Consider the following 20,997-nt stretch of genomic DNA (forward strand, 5'->3'; position numbering starts at 1 on the left):
TGTAAAACCCATCGATTCTAGCGGCTCACCGCAATCATCAGAGCCGCCCATAATGAAGAGTAATCAAGGGATCAATACAGGGAGAGCCGCCTTTCTATAGGATTAGTCAAAAAAGAGGGATGGATGAGGGGAGTGGGGGAGGTATAGAGTAAGATAGGGAGGGGGTATGGGGGGTATTTGGGGGGGGTGTTGTGGTGGTGGTGGGGGGGTTGGGGTTCAGAGCTGCTGCTGCTCCTCTCTCTCCTCCTCCTCCTCCCTCTGTTGCAGAGCGCGTTCGTCGTGCTGGGAGGCGGACGGAGCGAGAGGAGTGCGCGAGGCCTTTCCCAAGCACGGACACACACATACATACTACACACTCACTCGCACACGGATGGCGGGACACAGGCAAGAAGCGAAATCCGCGTGACCGGTATCGTGCTCCTTCTTTTCCTTTTAGTTTTCACTTCTGTGCCGAGAGAGAGCGAGAGCAAAAGAGAGAGAGAGAGGGAGAGAGAGAGGCTGCGCTTTATTTATTTATCTATCGATTGCTTGCGTTTTAATTAGTGGCCTGTGACTGCGAGTGAAGGGGAGGAGGAAGGAGGAGCACAGCGCGAGCCTTACCTTACTGACACACTTATTTAATGTAGCTGTAACGGGTTAAATTATAGATTTTTGAATCCGAGAGCGTTCCTAGACGTGTGTGTAGGCTATGTGTGAGTGCGTGTGTTTGCGTTGATTGTGAGAAAGACAGAGAGAAAAAGAGAGAGAGGGAGAGAATGAAACAGTGAGAGGGGCGACACGCTGAGAAAACCAAAAACATAGACGAGCTAAATGTTTCTGCTTAAACGGGTTACGATCCAGTCGCCTTTGTAGCGCGAGAGCCGGTAGGTATAGTTTTCAGGCGAATGGAGGGATGAGCGCGCGCCTGAGGTTTGTTTTTTGATCTTCAGGCACGAGAGCGAAACCAAAGCGAGAGGCCACGACGGCGGCGTTTTTCTTCCACAGTCTGAATGAGGCAGAAAAAGTGAAGTTCAGGTGTAGCAGCCACGGCCCGGTCACTCTGATCCGAACAGAGCAAAGACCACAGATATACCAAAAAAAACTAAAACTAAACGCGCTGTTTTAGGCTAAAATATCTCTAAATAGCCGCTTCCTGACCATCCGTGTGCGAGTTCGAGCACCAGCACATAGTACAAACAGCAAAAAAAAAAAAAAAAAAAAAAAAAAAAAAAAGAATAAAAACATTATTGTTATTATTTGTTATAATAGTACACCAAAGGAACCGTAACAATGTCAGTAAGGCACAATACCAAAAACAGTTAGCTCGCATAGACTTCCACGCACAGCTCGCGCGCATCTATCTACTCCAACACCATCAACTCCTCCTCCAGTTCTCCCAAATACTATATTCCCACACCTGACCACCAAGAAGAAATCAAAGAAGAAGAAGACGAAGCAAAGAAGAGGGACCGAGGACGAGCGCGTTTAACACCACCCCACCCCACCCCCAAAACAGCCAGACGACAGCGGATCATGTTTGTTCCCTTGCCGGTGCCGTTGGTTTTTCAGAGAAGCTCTCGTGACTTCGGCGCCTGGCGCCTCAAGGCTCCGCTGCCTCTGCGATCCAGCTCCGGTAAGAGTATCCACACACTCGCTCGCGTTTGTTTCGCGTTTTGTTCACCCCTTTTTCCCGACTCAGACACACACTCTCTCACAGACAGACCCACAGTCCCACACACTCTCCCAAACCCTTCCTCAGTTCAGTTTCTCCACCTTTTCTTTTTTATTAGCTAGGCTACTTTCCTTTTTCCTTTCCATTGATAACACAGAGAGAGTGAGAGAAGTGCTGAGTTAAAAGGTAATTAGCATCAGCTAATGGTGCCTGTTTGAATGGCTTTTGGCTTTTTAGTGAAGGTCCGGTTTTGTTCCTAGTTAATTCCTTCTTCTTTTCTGGCCCTGTCCTCTTTTCGCCTCTTCCTCTTTATGTCCACTCTTTCCCCCAATCTCTTCCTTTTCTTCTTCCTCTCGCCTCTCCTCCGCTCCCCTCTCTTCTCCTCTCCTCTTCTCTGCTCTCTCTCTCGCTCTCTGTCTCTGCTCCCGGCCGGTTTGGGGAATATTCATGGCAATCCATCGATCTCCGCCGAGATCGATAGCGGGACCGCGGGAAGAAACGAGGCGCTGAGGGGGAGAATTTAGCGACGGGAAAGAATAACACTGCCTGCACTCACTTACTCTCTCTCTCTTTCTGTGTGTATGTGTGTGTAACACTCTCTCCCACTTTCTCTATCTTACACGTGTTATTTTTTTCACTTTTTCAGTGTTTTGCACACTAAAGTAGCCTAATCTCATAGAGTTGCTGTTCCACTCTTACTCTGTGTGCTGTGACGTGTCGTTCATTTCCACATTTGCAGTTCAGTTTGTTGTAGTGTGTTTTTAAAGTGTTGGTTTCGAGCCCATCAATAGAGGAATGCAAGCTGAAACAGCTTATTCGTTTAGCAGGCAGTGCAGATCATATGTCTCCTCACACCCATGACACGACACAAGCAAAACGGTTGAAAATTAACATAAGCTACGCTGCAAACTGCCCCCACTCATGACCCCACATCCACCCCACCCCACCCCACCACAACCCACTCACCCCTCAGTTGGGGTGATAGAAGGGCAGACACCAGAGCATTTGCATCCCTTTTCAACAAATGAGACATGGACTTTTTTCACCAGTCCAGATGTTCATCTTCTTCAAAACAGCAGAGAGTGGCCCACATGGTGCTCTCCTTTCTCCCTTGGCAGGTAGTGTTAAAATTGGATTGGCGAGAGGCCTCCTAAGCCAGTTTGGATAAGTCAGTTATAGACGCTCAGTCTGGAGGTGTAGAGGGTTTTCTTGTGAGACTTGTGTTGCCTGGAAATGTGTTACGCTTTTACGATTAAGAAAAAAGGTAAAGATGGAGCGAATGTGAAGCAGATAAGCTGGGGGACTATAAACTGACAGTTACGATTCTGATTTTGCAGCGATCTTTATGTTGAATGTGGTTCTGGCATTTCTCTGTGTTCGCTCTGTGCAGTGTTTGCCCACGCCTCAGGTTGTCTTGCTTCTTCTTTGATGTCTTAGATCATGGCGCCCATTATCCATATTGTGTTAAACTCCAGCCTTTGTGAACACAGAATGCTTTTTTCATTTCATATATACAGTATATAGATTGTTTAGGTGATTTTGGTGTTGTATTTAAGTTGGCGGAGCGCTGTAATAAAGAACATGAACTTGAAGAGACATTTAAAATGGACACCAGGCATTGGTGAAATGGCAAGACGTCGAACAAGTCAGAGCCACTATTGGAGTGGAAGGAACTAATATTTTGGGGTCCAGTCACTTTTTTGGGGGAGTCACTGTTCAGATTGTTTAGGTCTGGTAGGGTTTCTGCTTGACCTGATTCATTTGGTTTAATTTGGTATTTGCTTCGAAGTTCAAGTTCAAGTTCAAGTTTAAGCAATTTGTATTAAGCTTCCAACTGACCAAAGTGAGAATTTACTTCATGTAAATAATATGGCAAGCGATTCAAATATTTATTTTTTTTAGTTAAAACAACTGATTTAACTGTTGTGTGTTCCTTTTACACCATTATCAATAACCCAGTTATGAAAGTCTAAGTAACATTAGGCCTTAAATTAACATGAGCATTAATGAAAGTTTGGATTATCACCCCCTAACCTTATCCCCTACTAATCCCAAACGTATTGGATGGAGCATCATCATTCCAGAGACTAGCATCACTGCTCCACTGCTGAATGCTTTATTAGGCTTTATCAAGTGGAATACATACATATGTGACTAAAATAACTTTTCATGTGTAATTCTATATCGTGTAATTCTATTACCTGAACCTACACCAGAAATTAAACCCAACCCTAACCTTTTACAGCTAAATTTAAATCTAACCATACATCAAACTATACCTAACCAATCTACACATAAATCTAATAACCTAAAATAATAATCATTGCTGTGACCCTTATGCTAATGCTAACCAAAGTAGAATGTGAAATATTTTACTTGTGAAGAAAGTTCTTACATGTGTTTCAATCCATTAATTAATTTAAAAGCAGGATAAAAGAAGCTGTAGAGACACTCTTTTCTTAATTCTTCTTCAAACACATAGCAGACAGGTTGTATGCATTTGGCAAGGCTCTATAGTGAATCATATAATAAGTACAAAATATCTTTGTACAATATTACTACATATAGCTTAAGTTTTATTGATCTTATTGGGTTTATCTCCTCGTTACTCATGCCTGGCATCAGGCAGAGGGGCCAACAGGTTCATTTGTATCTGCTCCAGAGAGTCCTATTCTATTGGCAGTTTTTGAGTGGTCAGGAATTGGAATGGAAACATAGCCTGTATGGAGGCGGCCAAAGCAGACTGTGGTGGGTGAAAGTTGTCCACAGGCAAGTTTAGGTAAAGAGCTGCAGAGATGATGGACTTTGGGTTAAGACCCTTTGCTCAGGGTTTAAACACATATCTTCCAGGCTTCCACCCGCTGCTCCCATTTCATGATCTCCACTTTCCTACTTTGTGCACACATAGGCCTACATTGTAGTTCTCCATGAGAAAAAAAAAACCTGTTCCACCGCTACCTCCAGCAATTCTCACATTACCGCCCTTGCCTGGCACAGGGTGGCAAAAATTGCCCCCTTTTTGCTGTGGGGTTGCATGAGGTTAAAGCTATGAGTGGGTGGGAATGTGAATGTGTCTACTTTGTGGTCAATTAAAGTGCACAGGACTGTGCATGAATGTGTGTGTGTGTGTGTGTGTGCATGCATGCTTGTGTGCCAAGTTCATATCAATACAAATTTGCAGTAAGATGCTGCATGAGGTGTTTTAACCTCCGACTGGTATTGATTAAGCAACCCTGACTAGGCGTCCACATGCAGGCTGTGTGTGAGTGTGTGTGTGCGTGTATAGATCGGATTTGAGCGGTAGCGTCGGCAAGTCCCAGTGCTAACGTGATTGCGAATGACAAAATGTCCACCAGGGTTTGTTAGGGACATAATGGGGAATCAATAGACACAACAGAGATGTCAATACAACATGCTTTATTGCATTAAGCTACCTCTCTCATCCCTGTCCCAACACCTACGGTCTCCCTCTCTCTCTTTCTCTTGCTCTCTCTCTCTTTTTCTCTCTCTTTATCTCCCTCTCCCTCAGCCAGTCTCTCATACACACATGCATTTACTCACTCACACATCATTTCTTCCTCCATTTGTCGATTTTAATCATGTAGTTGCTCAAGCAATATTTTTCTTTCTATTTGCTTTCTTTACTTTCTCTCTCATGTTTTTCTCACAACTCATTTGTGTACAGCATGGTTATACATCTTCTTTTGCCCATCACCCACAAACACACACACACACACATGCAAGCCCCCCTGCTGAGCACCTAGCTCTTCGATGTGACCCATCCCTATCCCTCTATCCCTCGCTCCCCTTTCATGTATCCATGGAGACATTCATAGGCCATTAAGCAGATAGCAATAAAAATATGTAGGTAAACACATTCTCTCCCACGGAAGCCTCACCTCTCCAGTGGAAACTGCCGCCGTGGCCATCAGCGGCGAAATGGACCTCATTTGGTCCCTGATACTCTTTTATCTGACAGGGCACAAAGTGTGTGCATTTGTGTGTTTCTGAGTGTGTTTCTACCTCTATGTGTGTGTGTGTGTTTTTGTAGTGTGAGAGAGAGAGAGAGAGAGAAAAAGAGAGAGAGAAAGGAAGAGAGGGGGACATGCGTAATGATAGCTAAGGGCATAGTGTGTTGTCTGATTCTGATAGCCTTTAACACACTGACCGGCCGAGCGTCAGAAATGGAATCCAATCTTCATATTGTGCTGGAGCGAGGAAGAAGGAAGAATTCTCTCTCTCTCTCTTTCTCTCTTCTTCTCTTCCCTCCTGTAAAAGAGCAATGTGTGTGAAAAGCTGTTGGACTTGTAGGCGATTAGCCTGCTCATCAGGGTCAGTCTCTCTCTGCCTGTTAATTAAGCTGAAGAATTAGATTTCACACTGTACTGAAACACTGATCTACACACACACACACACCCTCCTCTACACACACACACACGTATGCTTTCTTATTGAATAAAACATTCACTATATGATGTGAGTATGTGTATGTGTGTATTACAGATACAATGATACACAAATGTCATGGTTTTGTTTGGTTCTACACAGTGGTTTAGATCTCAAGGTTCTATAAATACAAATACAGTACAAAGACAAGACTACAGTTATCTTTGCAATAGACGTGAATTCATTACAGTTCCCAATACCAAGTTTCTTCGTGGCGTATACGCTTCAGAAATGATAGTATTCGCCCAAAAACAAATCTTCTTTATGCAACTGCATGCACCACACTTTAACACCCCATACCGCTATAGTCTGGTAGAAATACACCTAGTGTTACACCTATAATATGTTTAATCCTCAGTTTATGAAACATTTCCTCTTCTTTGAGTGGGAATGAATAAAGAAATTCACAGATTTTTTTATTGGCAGAAAAAGTAGAAGATGTGACGTTTCACTCTCCTAGCTGGCTGGGGGGATATATGTTTTAGAGCAGGAGCAGGCAGTAGTTCCTCCTGGGCCTCAATATTGAGAAAAGAAGGAGAAGGGAAGATAGAGGGAGAAGATAATGGGAAGACAGGAGGAATGGAAAAGTGAGAAAACAATACAAACACACACATACATACACACACTCTCTCACAGCTGTGGAGAGAGCATTATGGTCCAAAGCTATTTTATAGAATTCTAGAGCTACAGCAATTAGTGTGATAGTTTTGAACAGTGTGTTTGTGCGTGATTTCTTTTATAAGAATGAAGACCAGACTCTGTATGATCCATACTGCTCAGCAATACCATGAAATAATAAAAGCTTGATTGAATTTTGCCCTCCCATTTCATATCTTGCCCTTCACCGAAACACTATAGTTTTTGGGGGGATTTAAGCTGCCAATTTAATTTAGCCAACAAGCCTTATGATAATGAGCGTATGTGTGTGTGTATGAGTGTGTTTGTGGGGGAGACCTCAGGGACACACTGCCCTTCCCATGGCCGCCATTCAGAGTGTTGGGGATACAGTCAGGGTCTGATTGGGAAATTTAATATCCTTCTCAATGTATGCACACTGAACAAGGGAGTGAGCAACAATGCTCCGAGAGAGAGGGTGAGGGAGAGAGAGAGAGAGAGAACGAGAGAGGCATGAGGGCCAGCTTTTAATAAATCTGAGTGCTTTTGCACTTCAATCTCAACAAAGTAACCCCATCCTTAACCTCCCCCAAACACACACACACTTACATACATATACACATACATACATAGACACAGACACAAAGATGCATGCATATCCCCACATTTAGGAAAATGAACACACACACCAATGAAGATAAGCAGATAAAGGTACAATACAATACAACACAAATACAAAACATGTATTTGATTCATTCATTTTGAGTCATTCTATGTCGATGATGGCACATAAAGCATGCGTGAACGCAGCTTATTTCAAATGCTACAGGTCAAAACCTCAAACCACTGTCGAAAGCTATGGCATGCAACACACACACAAAGTGCAATTGCAATGTCAAGGTGAGGGAGCGTGCCTTTACGCTTTCACACAAGCACATAGCCAGTCAGGTAATTTCCCTGCTTTCTTCGGATGATCCTCCGTACCTCTGTCTTTCTTCTTCCGTTTTTTTTCCCTGGATCCTGAAATGAAATTAATCTTTTGTACTACAGCGCTTCTCATTCTCCTCCCAACTCTCATAAAGAAGGGTTTGGAGTCCTCTCTCTAACCTCTTCATATTGGTTATGAATCTCTTAGACAGCCTCGCCTCAAAGCTTTACATTTACACACACACACACACACACACACACACACACACACACACACACACACACACAAACACATACACACACACGCACACACACATGCACGTACAGACATATGCTAAGCCTGCACCTGAGCCGGCACACAAACACATCCACACAAGCAAATACACACCAACACATGCACACACTCAAACATTCTTGACAACCTGACAAACCATCCTCTGATGGTTTCTTCAGGGGATTCAGTTTCTCTCTCTCTCTTTCTCTGCCTTGCTCTCTCTCTTCCTTTCTCTCTCTCTCACACACACATACACACACTGATACGCATCAGCTGCCCAGCAGGCTGCTCAGTTAAGAGCACACAACTCTCATCCAAACCTCTGTGTGTGTGTGTTTGTGTGTGGAATGCTATCGGCCCACTGTTTGCTCAGCCTAATACATTACCTGGAGTCTTTTATTCCAGTATTTTCGTATATCAGTGCCACAACATCTACAGTCCTTCTCACGTAATCCTATGTATTTAACATATTTTATACATTTATTTCCTAAATTTCCTATTTTTTCTCACAAAGAAAGGGAAAAGCCTAATGAATATTCATCCACTTTGACTACAAAGTGCTAAGTGTAATAGTTAGCTATGTGGTTTATCTTTATGTGGACTATAACTAGGCCAGTTGGCACCCCTCTATCGTATACTCCTCCACTTCCTCTCTGCTTTCCTCATCTTCCTGTTCTTCTTCTTCTTTGTCTTCTTGTTCTTCTCCATTCTTCTTCTTCTCAGCTCATGCCCTGTTCCATATGCAGGATGAATATGGTGAATATGCGGAGAGGTCAGCTGCATAATTCTCTAAAGGAAAGCTGTGCTGATTACCCAGGGGGCAGCCGCGGGAGCGGCCGGTTGGAGCTGGGTGGAGTTTACCTGACAGGCTAGATAGCTAATAACACAGATAAGATAAATAGCCATCACGCTGCGCAGCCAAAGTGGACATGCCATCCTTTAGCTCCGCAAGGCTGCATGCATTAAATTAATGTGTTCACACACACACACACACAAACACACACCCACACGTATATACATATGTATACACATTAACATACACAAATTTGTATGTGAGTGTCCATAAGGTTGTATATGTAGATATGTACATTGTCTTTAAGTGACAGGTTGTTTACCAAAGATTTCACTGTGGTGTGGTCATTTTTTGTCCCTGAAATTTTTGATTTGTGCTAAAATAAAATAAAAAATCCTAATGGCCACAGATCAACAAATCAACAATAATTTCACAGTCAGTTTTATTAAAAGCTGTTTTTTTCCCAGTTTGTTTAAGCTGTAAAGTTATATTTAAACTGAAATTGAAACAAGGTTTTGTCCTTACAGTGACAATTTGTATTTGTGTAATGTGTAATTTGTGTAATTTTGTCATCAGGATCTAAAGGATGTGATTTTATGGTTGTGAAGTTTTAAATTAAACAAGGAGGATCATCGGCTCACACAGCACATCAGTGGGTGTTATTAATACTCATTCATTCAGAGTTTCTGCTTAGTAAGATGTTATAAATAGAAACTCAGAATTGTAAGGAGGTGTTAGACTGGCAAACAGAACGCGTGTGCATTTTGTGTGTGTGGTTAAAGAGGCGCTCTTGATTGGAGTGCGTTCACCAGTTGTTCCTTCAGCCGTCCGGTCCAGCCCCTCTCACCTCCTTTTGTCTGCGTGGTCGGGCGGTGGGGGTCGACAGGTTGACCCTTGGCCTTTGCCTCTCCAGTCTGCCTCCCCTTTCTCGTGCCCCCTCCATTCATATGCAAGCGCCCATCACCCCTCGCTCTGCTGTTTCATCTGCCCCTCCATCCGTCGTCGCGTATTGACCGGCGTGCCGTCTCAAGTTCAAGGCCCTAACACGGCCGCTATGAACAAGCAAAACCTGACCATGCAAACCTGAATGCCATGTACCTGTTTTTGTTGTCCTAGAATCTATTAGTCTATTAGAGATTGATGTTATTAAATGTGTTTATGTCCTGTTAAAAGCCAGAGCTGATGCAGCGTGTGGACTGTCTGTAGCTGATCCTCTAATCTTTAGAGGAAAATATTTTTATTTGTAATTGCTGTAATTGGCCAGTAAATCTGTCTCTCAGACAGAGTTCTTTATCAGAGACAGAAAATACTCACTTTTCCCCCCCATAGAAATAGTCAATTTTTGTCTTAGAGAGAAAAAAAAAAACCTTGCGTCTTTTTTCAGTCACTATTATCCATGGGCTGGTTGGTTGGTTTTGTCTGTTGCAAGCTGAGTGCAATTTAAACTTCTTTTGTGCTCATACCTCAGCGGAACAGCCCTGAAAATAAGAAGCCGGAACTCTTTGATCAAATTCGTATCTATTCAGTAATATCTTAAAAAAATAAACAAAATAAAATAAAAGCAATTTCATACACCTCCTCATGAGCCACAGAACAACAGCACGAAAAAAAACAAAAAAAAAAAACATGATACCAATGCATTCAGCTTTACTGAATGGACCCAAACACCTCAATTACATACCTGAGTCGTCATTTACAGCTTTTGAAGCAGGAACCCCATAGAGCAAGTAAACATGTCCATAAGTGTTTGTTCACATGGAGCACTTCTCTTGTGTTGAACTGCATCCACACTCAAGGAGGAAAAATAGAGAGAAAATCACAGAAGGACAAAAAATTTAAGTAAAGGTGCAAAACACATTTTTTCTTAAGAATGCAGTGCAGAAAGTAGGCATAAACACGTGTAAGCACATAGAAGGGTAAAGGGCATTGAACGATTATTATTTTTTTTGTTACAGTTTGTTGCTTTCATTTCTGTTTTTACCACAAAAAAGAGGTTGCATCCACGTTAGCTTCAGAATTGAACGATTATATAGTGACCTTGAGGTTTTTGTAATGTATGGTGCTGTGAGATGTGTGGTGAGTTAGACGTGCCATTTATGTATGCCGGAAAAATTGCCCACACAAACACTAAAGGAAAACATAGAAACCCACCATTAAGAGACTGTAAAAAAGGGGTCGGGTATTAGGGCTGGGTGATATTATAAAAATATCACATCATAATGTACAATATTATAGACAATATTTTTCAAGGTAGTTTTAACATGTAGACAAAATGCACATCAATAGTTGCACTTTTTCAATGAAAAAAACATACCATATTAGGTATAATGATTCAATGATTTGATTTAAATAATAAGGATAAGCAGCACTACACTTAAGTAAATAAGACTATTTACAATATTAGTAATGAAATTGGTGGTTTAAACAGTTGGTCATTGCTCTTTAAGCGCTTACGTTTCTGTTATTTTGAGGAATGAACACCAAAACCTTCATTTCGATGTGATAAGAATGTCCCCTACAGGTGAAATGTGTTTAATCCAGTCAGAGAGAGAAAGTGGTGACTGAACCTGAATGAAATCTAGACTACATTGAACTGTGCTGCATTCAAGCCTTATTCGATATGTAGGAGCACAAGTCTTGGTGTATGTGTATGATCATGCACCTCACACCTGTATTTTCATAAAGATTTAAGAGAGATTTTGCACACAAAAAGAGAGCCAACAAAAATCATATTCACAATAAAAAAGTTCTATCACAAAGATAATATCTAGCATATGTAAGATTAAAGATTTTGTTTTATTTCTAAAAACTAATTTCCTGGCATGCTTTCCTTTATTTTAGTACAATTCTTACCCTTAAACGTGTTCTGACTGAGATTTAAGAGAAAAAAGCTACTTACAAATGTGATCTGGCACAGTTGTGGTGGAGTGTATTGTAATTGCAGTTTTTTATACAGCCTTTACACAAAAAGAAATGCATTACTATATATCTGCGCTGTCTGTAGATGGAGTTTTTAAGATCTCTCTCAATTTTTTGTGAACATACATGTGTTCACATGCGCACACACACATACACACACACACACATACACACATGCACGCACACACATAGTCTGTGCTTTCTGTCCTAAAAGCCCTCTTTTTGCTCCTGCAATTTTGTCCATTTCTCCCTCTCTCCATGCTTCTCTCTCTCGCGCGCTCTCCACTTTTATATCAGATGGCCTTGAAAAACACTATACAGATAATAACACATAAAAAATGTGCTTTTGAGACCTCGAACCTCGTATACCTCGTATACTTGAAGAGAAATCACAGCGCTCCCCTTTAATCTAAGCAAATTATTCCACATCACAATAATGAATATTGGATTATTGTAATGCTGAAGTGAAATTAAAATGATGGCTAAGGGTGACCAGCTGCAGTCCTCCTGCTGAGGAGAGCAGCAGTGATGCATCGGCACTGTCATTTTTCACTGCTAGAATTATTAAAACACTTGTCAAGCCGATGGAGTGCTCTAAGCAGGGGCAATCTGTCTACGTTGCGCTTACATTATTTCTACTATATACATGACCGAATAGACGAAATGAGCTACGGCATTCAGATTCCAGCCATAAATAAAGAGGACACAAGTAAACATTCCTGAGAAGCATGTTTTAAGATGCAAGTGTAGTTGTGAGCCTGTACATTCATTACCAGCTACTTGACAAGTGCACTTGAACACAAGTGGATCCATAAAGGAATGGCATAAAAGGGAGCGAAGGAGGTAGCGCTTTATCTCACAAACCTGTTATGCAAAGAAAAAAAAAACTGTTCAGTTTATGTAACTTAAAATGAAGTAGATTTTATTAAATGTAAAAAGTCCCTATTCAGTGCCCTATTCAGAATAAAATGCCGTCGTTTTCAAATGGCGTAAAACAAAATGATGTATAATATATATTTAAAAGATTTATCTTCTTCTGTTTTATAAAACAGAAAAATGGGAAACATCTGTCCACACAGAGATGATAATACTTGTGTGAGCATGCTAGCCCAGTATGGGGCGACGGTACCTCATTAAGATAGATGTCAATACACCATGAAGAAGGAAGAAAACACAATCCCAGTGGTTCAGTTGCAGATTACACACTACTCCCTATGTAGTGTAGTGTATTAAGATTCTAAATAAGGGATTATATATTTGTAACAAAACAGTATTTCTAACAGTAACACTATCTGAACGTATATATTGTAATTTATGCCCTGTGTCGTTCACTTTATAGCGAATGAGGGAAATTTTGAATTGTGACAAGTGTGACATCAACATTAGCATTTCTAATAAAGCTCTGTTTTACCTGTCTATATGACAAAACCAAAAACAGAGTTTTTACAGTGATATTTTTATTTTCGAGCGGACGGGAAGGTCCAAAAACAGACACAAAGCTCTGGTTTTATGGATAAAATGTGGATACGTTTTGACGCGTCCTAAGAACAGCAAAATTTGAAGTGAGTGAGATGTGGTTCCTTCTCTTTAATGGACATCCAGGCAAAGCCAATTCAATAAGAACACAAGTCAATAGGCTGAACTTGGAAAGTCAAACAATGTCCATCTTGCATTGTTATTTTCACTCAGTCTCAATGAGGAGCCTAGTTAACAGAGAAAGGTGTGTGTGTGTGTGTGTTATAGACCAAGGCTCGGAAATGAGAAATGACCAACACACACCAAACCCCCTGCACTGTTCCTTCTTTCCTCCTCCTCCACCCTAGCCCCATCCCCCTCTCCTTTATCCTTCCCCCAGGAAAGAACGAAAGAAGAGATAGATAGAGAGAGAGAGAGAGAGAGAGAGAGAGAGAGAGGCAAAGAGAGAGAGAGGGAAAGAGAGAGGAGAGAGAGAGAGCAGAGGGATGGGTCAGGAAGAGAAGGGGGTGGAAAAGGGTGGGCAGACAGAAAGCATTAAAATTCATGGCCTTTTTTATTTTGCTCACTGAAAATCAATACTGTCTACTATGGATGAGGTGAACAGTGGACAACAGTGGTTGCGGGTCGGGGGTGGGTTGGGTGGTGGGGGGTGATCAAGGAGTAGTAGAGGGACTGGGGGAGAGAGAGAGATTGAGGAGGTAAAAATAGGCAGGGTGGGGGGTAGGAGGATGGGGGGATTGTTGTTCATTAAGTGTAAGCAGCAGCAGAGAGGACCCCTTTGGCAGGGCTGCTGGAACCGGGGCTATTGTCCGGCAGCACTCGAGGGAGGGGACACTGACACTGGAATATGCCGGACGGTCTGAAAGAGACGCCGCGTGGATGTGGTCACAGTTATCCTGCGCACAATACACACAAACACACACACACACTCATGCACAAACATGCAGGACTTGCTGGACCCCAACACACAAGCGAATATCGTTGACTGCAGATGCGGACGCACTGCTGTGTGTGGGGGGGGTCTTAAACGTGCCCCGTCATGTTCATGTGTATCATTTGAAAACCATATTTGTGCAGTACAAACAGCAGGCGCACACATGCAAGTTTATGTTCACACTCCCTCTGTGCAGAAGGATGCCTCAAGGATACACAGTCGCACGCCCCTTCTCCACTACACACACAAACACACACTTACACACTCACACCTCCAACACCCGGCACACAAGAACTGACCATTATACATGTGCATACATATACATCAAACAACAACAAAAAAATAACATACACCCTGGTACTGGTGTGTATAAATGTGTGAGTGTGTGTGTGTGTGAGAGAGAGAGAGAGAGTGTGTGTGTGTGTGTATACTACATATGCATTCTATAGGCAGGGGGTGTCTTTGTGCACCTATAGGGCTTAGGCTGCTGGTTACTATGGGGATAGGTGTGAAGGGGGCTAGGCCAGTGCTTTTTTGACGTGGTTAAAGCATAATAAATAATTTAAGGCCACAGCATTGAAATGCAAAGGCTGAGGCATAGATATGTGGACTGTATTGATGTTTGCGAATTTCATCATCTCCTGAGTGTGATGTTTCCACCTCTACCTGTGGAGCCAAAATCTTACTGATTATTAGCATAAATCTTGAGCCGAGATCCTCCAGTTGCCCCATCAGATTTAAGAGAGCTCACATACTGTGTGGCAGTTTGATTTCATTGATTCCAATTTTTTTTACAATATATAAGTAGATATTACAGAGATTTGCTGATCCAAAACTCAATGTATTTATCTAAAAAACTGGACAAACTCACTCAAACAAATATCAAAAGAAAAAAAGTATAATCTAATATGAGCCATTACAATACACTATCACTAGAACCTAGGCCTACATGTGTTCCAGCGTACATGGCAAGTTTAGGATTTTAGATTTCAAAAAGAAGTAGAGAATTTTTTTGTTTCACAATTTTAGCATGATTTTATGTAAATAGCTATGTTTAGCAAAGTGTATTCAATAAAAAACCTTTCACTGTCCACAGGGCCGCCGCTCTGCATACGCAGACAAGCAGCCAGCGTTAGGCCTCAACCATTTTGCAGTTGCAGGGAGCCAAATTGACTGAGAATGAAATGTGTTGAAATTATGACATTATTAAATTTAAAACCCAATGTGAATTATTTATGATACGCTCATCTTTTTTGTCTTTAAACATTGCATGGGGCACCTACTCTACTACTTAAAAGCGGCACGTTATTATTTTTGTGCATAATATAATGCCCCCACCCCTATTGCCTGAAATGGCACGGCTCGGTTTGCTCTGTTGGTTGTTGCCAGATGTGACATTTTCCAGTCAAATAAATAATCAAAAAATGCATGGAGGCGCTAAATCTTGCGCATGTTTAACCATTTTTAAAGTGTATGTGGCCATTCTATACAAAAACTTGTCCAGTGCAATATTTGTGTAAGTTAAAAACTTAAAATAAAATAAACAAGTAGGATGAAAAATCGTAACTTATCTGGCAACCTTAGTCCTAACTAAAGTAGCAACGCTACTTGAGTTTGGCAGGAGACAAGTTCACCGCGCGAAGTTGCTACTAAATGGTAATTCAACTATGAAGCGACGGTTTGAGTCTGGAGCTGAGAAGAAGAAAAAGAAGCAGAAAGATGAGGCCCATGCATCCCTTTCTGGTGAGTAACTTCGATGATAAAGGTTTAAATAGTTTTGATTACTTCATGTTCAGTGGTGTTGCCTGAGCTAGTTACGTTGGCTTTGCTGATTTGGTAGCTTTAAACGCTTAACTAGAAACTAATCTGGGTATTGCAAGGCACGTGGCACGTTTGCAAATAGTAGTAGTGTAGTTTGAAGATTTTTAGTGACTTTAATAAAAAAATAATAAACAGAGTAGCCTACCTATTGACTAATGCCGTCAGTGCACTATCCAAATGGTCTGTATGACAGCAGGATCAGACAGCTCTATAGATTTTGACAGGCTGATATAAATACACCACGAATATAAACGATAATTTCATAACCTTTAAGGCTGGCTTGTGTAAATGACGTGTCCACTGCTTAAAATAGACATGCATCGTTTCATTTATTATTTATACATTATAAATAGTAATCTTGTGCTGTTCTTCACTGTTATTGGCCTTACTTATAACGTTGTAAATATTCACAGTTACATGTGTAATTTTAATAAATAGTAAAATTTTGCGTAAACCTTTTGTGTTTGTGTGTGTGTGTGTGTGTGTGTGGGGGGGGGGGGGGGGGCCTCCCTGACCAGTTATGCTTAGGGCCTCCAAAACCTTAGCAGCGGCCCTGACTGTCCAATGAAAAACATCTATCTCTCTAAAATTTTGTGTGTGTTTTACAGGAGAGAGATGAAATCTTAACTTTCAATGGAAAAAAAGATTTTGGAGTTTTTTTTATTGGCACATTCATCAGAAATTTCTAGATTTTTGACACAGTGTAAGGAACAGTGTGTTCAAATTATGTAGTAAACATAAAAATCAACAATAATGGAGATACTTGTTTTTCTCTGGACAGTGACAACATGGTATCTGAGTGACAGCAGTATACGTGTCAGGGGGTTGACCCAGGCAGAGAGACGAGGAGGCGGATGTAAACACAGGTAGGGCGAAATTTATTAAATAAATATAAACAAAAACAAGTAAACAAGAAACAAAGAAAAACAAGAAACAGAGGCTATAAAACTAGACAGGTTGAACTTAAACAGGGCAAGGGAATAAACTAGGGATATCTATACAAGAAAATAAAACAAGAAACTAAACTAGACAGAGGATGAATACACTAAACAGGGAAATGAGTAAACTAGGGAACTAGAAACTAAACAGAGATATACACTAAACAAGGAACTAGGGCAATGACCAATGAAACACAGAGACAGAGAAACGCAGAGAGACAGACAACGGGGGACAGTGCAAAGACCGACCAGGACAGGTGACAGAGGAAAGCTTTTTAACATAACAGGAAACACACTGGGAGTGGAAACACCTGGGGAAGGGGTGGAGCTACAAATGAGACATGAGGTAATGGAAAATCACAGGCAGAACACAGGGGCACGGGTCACGTGGGACAACACAGGCACGAGGACAGACAGGAAACAGGGCCAGGCGTGACAGAAACCTCCCCCTAAACGCGCAGCTCCCGAGGCGCGGAAAAACAAACCCCGGGGGCCGGCGGCAGGGAGAGGCCGGGGAAAACAGGAGACCGAACGGGAGACTGGACAGGGAACCGGACAGGAGATGGAGACAGGACAGGGGACAGAGACTGGACAGGGAACGGACACTGGACGGGGAACTGGACAGGTGACGGAGACTGGACGGGGAACGGAGACTGGACGGGGAACCGGACAGGTGACGGAGACTGGACGGGGAACCGGACAGGTGACGGAGACTGGACGGGGAACTGGACAGGTGACGGAGACTGGACGGGGAACCGGACAGGTGACGGAGACTGGACGGGGAACCGGACAGGTGACGGAGACTGGACGGGGAACTGGACAGGTGACGGAGACTGGACATGAGACAGAGACTGGACGGGACCGGACATGGGAACAGGGACAAGAACATTGACGGGGACGGAAACAAACACAGTAACAGGGACAGGAACAGAGAAACCACCGGGGACAGGAACTGGAACACTCACAGATACAGGGACCAGGACAGGGAGAGACAGGGGGACCAAAAACATAGGTGGGTGCCCAGGACTGGCAAAAGTCTGTGGGGACAGCCTGGGCACATAACTGGGGGCAAAGTCAGGAGGCCTAGGAGCAGGCCTGGAAATACGGGGCCTGGGCCCAAACATAGTTCTGGGAGCTGCTGGAGCTGGAGCAGCTGGGACTGCTGTTGCTGGAGCTGGAGCAGCTGGGACTGCTGTTGCTGGAGCTGGAGCAGCTGGGACTGCTGTTGCTGGAGCTGGAGCAGCTGGGACTGCTGTTGCTGGAGCTGGAGCAGCTGGGACTGCTGTTGCTGGAGCAGCTGGGACTGCTGTTGCTGGAGCTGGAGCAGCTGGGACTGCTGTTGCTGGAGCTGGAGCAGCTGGGACTGCTGGTGCTGGAGCTGGAGCAGCTGGGACTGCTGGTGCCTGAGCTGGAGCAGCTGGGACTGCTGGGGCTTGAGCTGGAGCAGCTGGGACTGCTGGGGCTTGAGCTGGAGCAGCTGGGACTGCTGGTGCTTGAGCTGGAGCAGCTGGGACTGCTGGTGCTTGAACTGGAGCAGCTGGGACTGCTGGTGCTTGAACTGGAGCAGCTGGGACTGCTGGTGCTTGGGAGAGCGGCGCGGCCGCCGCTGAAATCTCGGAGAGCGGCGCTGCCGCCGCTGCAGTCTGTGAGCGCGGCGCGGCCGCCGCTGAAGTCTCGGGGAGCGGCGCGGCCGCCGCTGAAATCTCGGAGAGCGGCGCTGCCGCCGCTGCAGTCTGTGAGCGCGGCGCGGCCGCCGCTGAAGTCTCGGGGAGCGGCGCGGCCGCCGCTGAAATCTCGGAGAGCGGCGCGGCCGCCGCTGAAATCCCGGAGAGCAGCGCTGCCGCCGCTGCAGTCTGTGAGCGCGGCGCGGCCGCCGCTGAAATCGCGGAGAGCGGCGCTGCCGCCGCTGCAGTCTGGGAGAGAGGCGTGGCCGCCGCTAAAGTCTCGGAGAGCGGCGCGGCCGCCGCTTGTATCAAGGGGTGCAGCGCCTCAGACGCGTGCTTCACGGGGCGTGGCATGAAGAGATCCGCTGCAGCACTGGAGCCCGAAGCTGCGGGTGAAGTAAAAACCCGGACCGGATTCCTACTCTCTCGTGCAGAGTCCGGCGTGAGGAGCGCGGGGAAAGTCTTTGACCGCGGCTGGCTCGCCGCGCAGGGGGTCTCGGAGCGCGATTCCACTGCCACCGGTTCGGCTGCCATCGCGAAAGACACAGAGCGCGGATCGGCAGCTACCGCGGGAGGAAGGAGCGGCTGGCGGGCTGGTGTAGGAGGGCAGTCCTCAAACTCCTCTTCACTGGATGCAGGTGTGAGGAGATCGGAGTAGTCCCAGGAATAGGACTCCTCACAGCCTGCATCCATGCCACCCCCGTCCTCGTCGGGGCGAGGATCGAGGCTGACCGCACACAGCCCTAGCGCCCCCCCAAGAAAATCCTCCCCGGAAACGGGCTCCTCCTCCGGCTGGCGGGACCCCTTAAAACGTCTACCCCGAGGCCTGCGGCGTCCTTGAGGCCTCGGGGATTCCAACGCCGGGGTCCCGAATGGAGCATGGCGGATCGCCATCCTGGAGCCAGTCCACGGGATCCCCTTGTGGGTCTCGGTGGGCGCCACTGAAGCTGGGCTGACGGGCTCCAACCCGAGGAAAGGCGCTGGGAGCGGTTCATCTCCTCGGATTTGCTCGGCGAGGAGGCGGAGAAACTCCAGGTCCGCCTTCCGAGCAGCATACCACTGGTTTACATCCATTTTTGGTCGGTCTTTTTGTCAGGGGGTTGACCCAGGCAGAGAGACGAGGAGGCGGATGTAAACACAGGTAGGGCGAAATTTATTAAATAAATATAAACAAAAACAAGTAAACAAGAAACAAAGAAAAACAAGAAACAGAGGCTATAAAACTAGACAGGTTGAACTTAAACAGGGCAAGGGAATAAACTAGGGATATCTATACAAGAAAATAAAACAAGAAACTAAACTAGACAGAGGATGAATACACTAAACAGGGAAATGAGTAAACTAGGGAACTAGAAACTAAACAGAGATATACACTAAACAAGGAACTAGGGCAATGACCAATGAAACACAGAGAGACAGAGAAACGCAGAGAGACAGACAACGGGGGACAGTGCAAAGACCGACCAGGACAGGTGACAGAGGAAAGCTTTTTAACATAACAGGAAACACACTGGGAGTGGAAACACCTGGGGAAGGGGTGGAGCTACAAATGAGACATGAGGTAATGGAAAATCACAGGCAGAACACAGGGGCACGGGTCACGTGGGACAACACAGGCACGAGGACAGACAGGAAACAGGGCCAGGCGTGACAATACGGCAGATACTCAAAGTTGCATTTTTCGTATCAGTATCAGACATAAAAATCTGATATCATGCTATTGTTAAACATATGTATATAGTTTTAGATATAATTTATGTTTTATGAAATTAATCAATCAAGCTGTTAGTTTAAGAAGTTTCACAAAAATATTGCATCTGCATATGTTTAGGAATTTGCATTTGGTATCTGTTAATGGAAAGTCTTTATATTTGTTCCAAAAAAATGGTGAAAACAAGCCTATCATTGAGACAGCAAAACATTAGGAGTGGCCAGATCAACAATTTGATTCATTTCTAAATTACCCATTTGTAATTTGATAGAAATGCACTGGTGAGCTCAGTAACACCGAAAGGAAGGCCTGAAAGCCCTAAAGAGATAACCAGAGTAAATCATTGCAGCATTATTTGGTAAAGTTAAATAAATAAATAAATAAATAAAACCCCTTCAAAACATCTAGGTAAGTGAACAACACCCAGGTAGAAATTGTCAAATCACTGTCAAATGCAACATGTAATTTCTTTAGGATACAAATCACTGGGTGACACTCAAGAACAGAACGTACAGAATAAACTGCTAGAAAACCCTATAAAAGCAAAAAAAAAAGTTATCTGGACAGATTAATCCATCTAGTTGTTTATTTGAAAATGCTAGCAGTCCTGTGTTAAAATAATGTTTATGTAAAATTATATAAGATGTGAGATTAATGTAGAAAGGATACATATAAATGAAAATATTTTTTAAAGTTATTTTTCAGAAATCAATATTTCGGGGAATAACCCTGGTTTTTAATCACAGTTTTCATGCATATTGGCATGTTCTCCTCCAACAGTCTTACACACTGCTTTTGGAAAAAATTATGCCACCCCTTGTGCAAAAA

The 20,997-nt window shown here is 43.8% G+C and overlaps 1 protein-coding gene across 2 annotated transcripts in view; it reads left to right on the forward strand.

Moving 5' to 3' along the window:
- The first annotated feature begins 240 nt into the window (after positions 1-240).
- LOC103030895 (POU domain, class 2, transcription factor 2) overlaps positions 241-20,997 on the forward strand; it is a 59,923-nt gene continuing 39,166 nt past the window's right edge. The window contains exon 1 of one of the 2 annotated variants that reach the window (XM_022682993.2): positions 241-1,612. In XM_022682993.2, the coding sequence (XP_022538714.2) occupies positions 1,513-1,612 (100 nt within the window). In that variant the 5' untranslated portion in view covers positions 241-1,512. The remainder of the gene's footprint in view (positions 1,613-20,997) is intronic. The other variant, XM_007253095.4, reaches the window with a different exon arrangement.

The sequence above is a fragment of the Astyanax mexicanus genome, chromosome 3, assembly GCF_023375975.1.
Source record: "Astyanax mexicanus isolate ESR-SI-001 chromosome 3, AstMex3_surface, whole genome shotgun sequence".
Classification (NCBI taxonomy): domain Eukaryota; kingdom Metazoa; phylum Chordata; class Actinopteri; order Characiformes; family Acestrorhamphidae; genus Astyanax; species Astyanax mexicanus.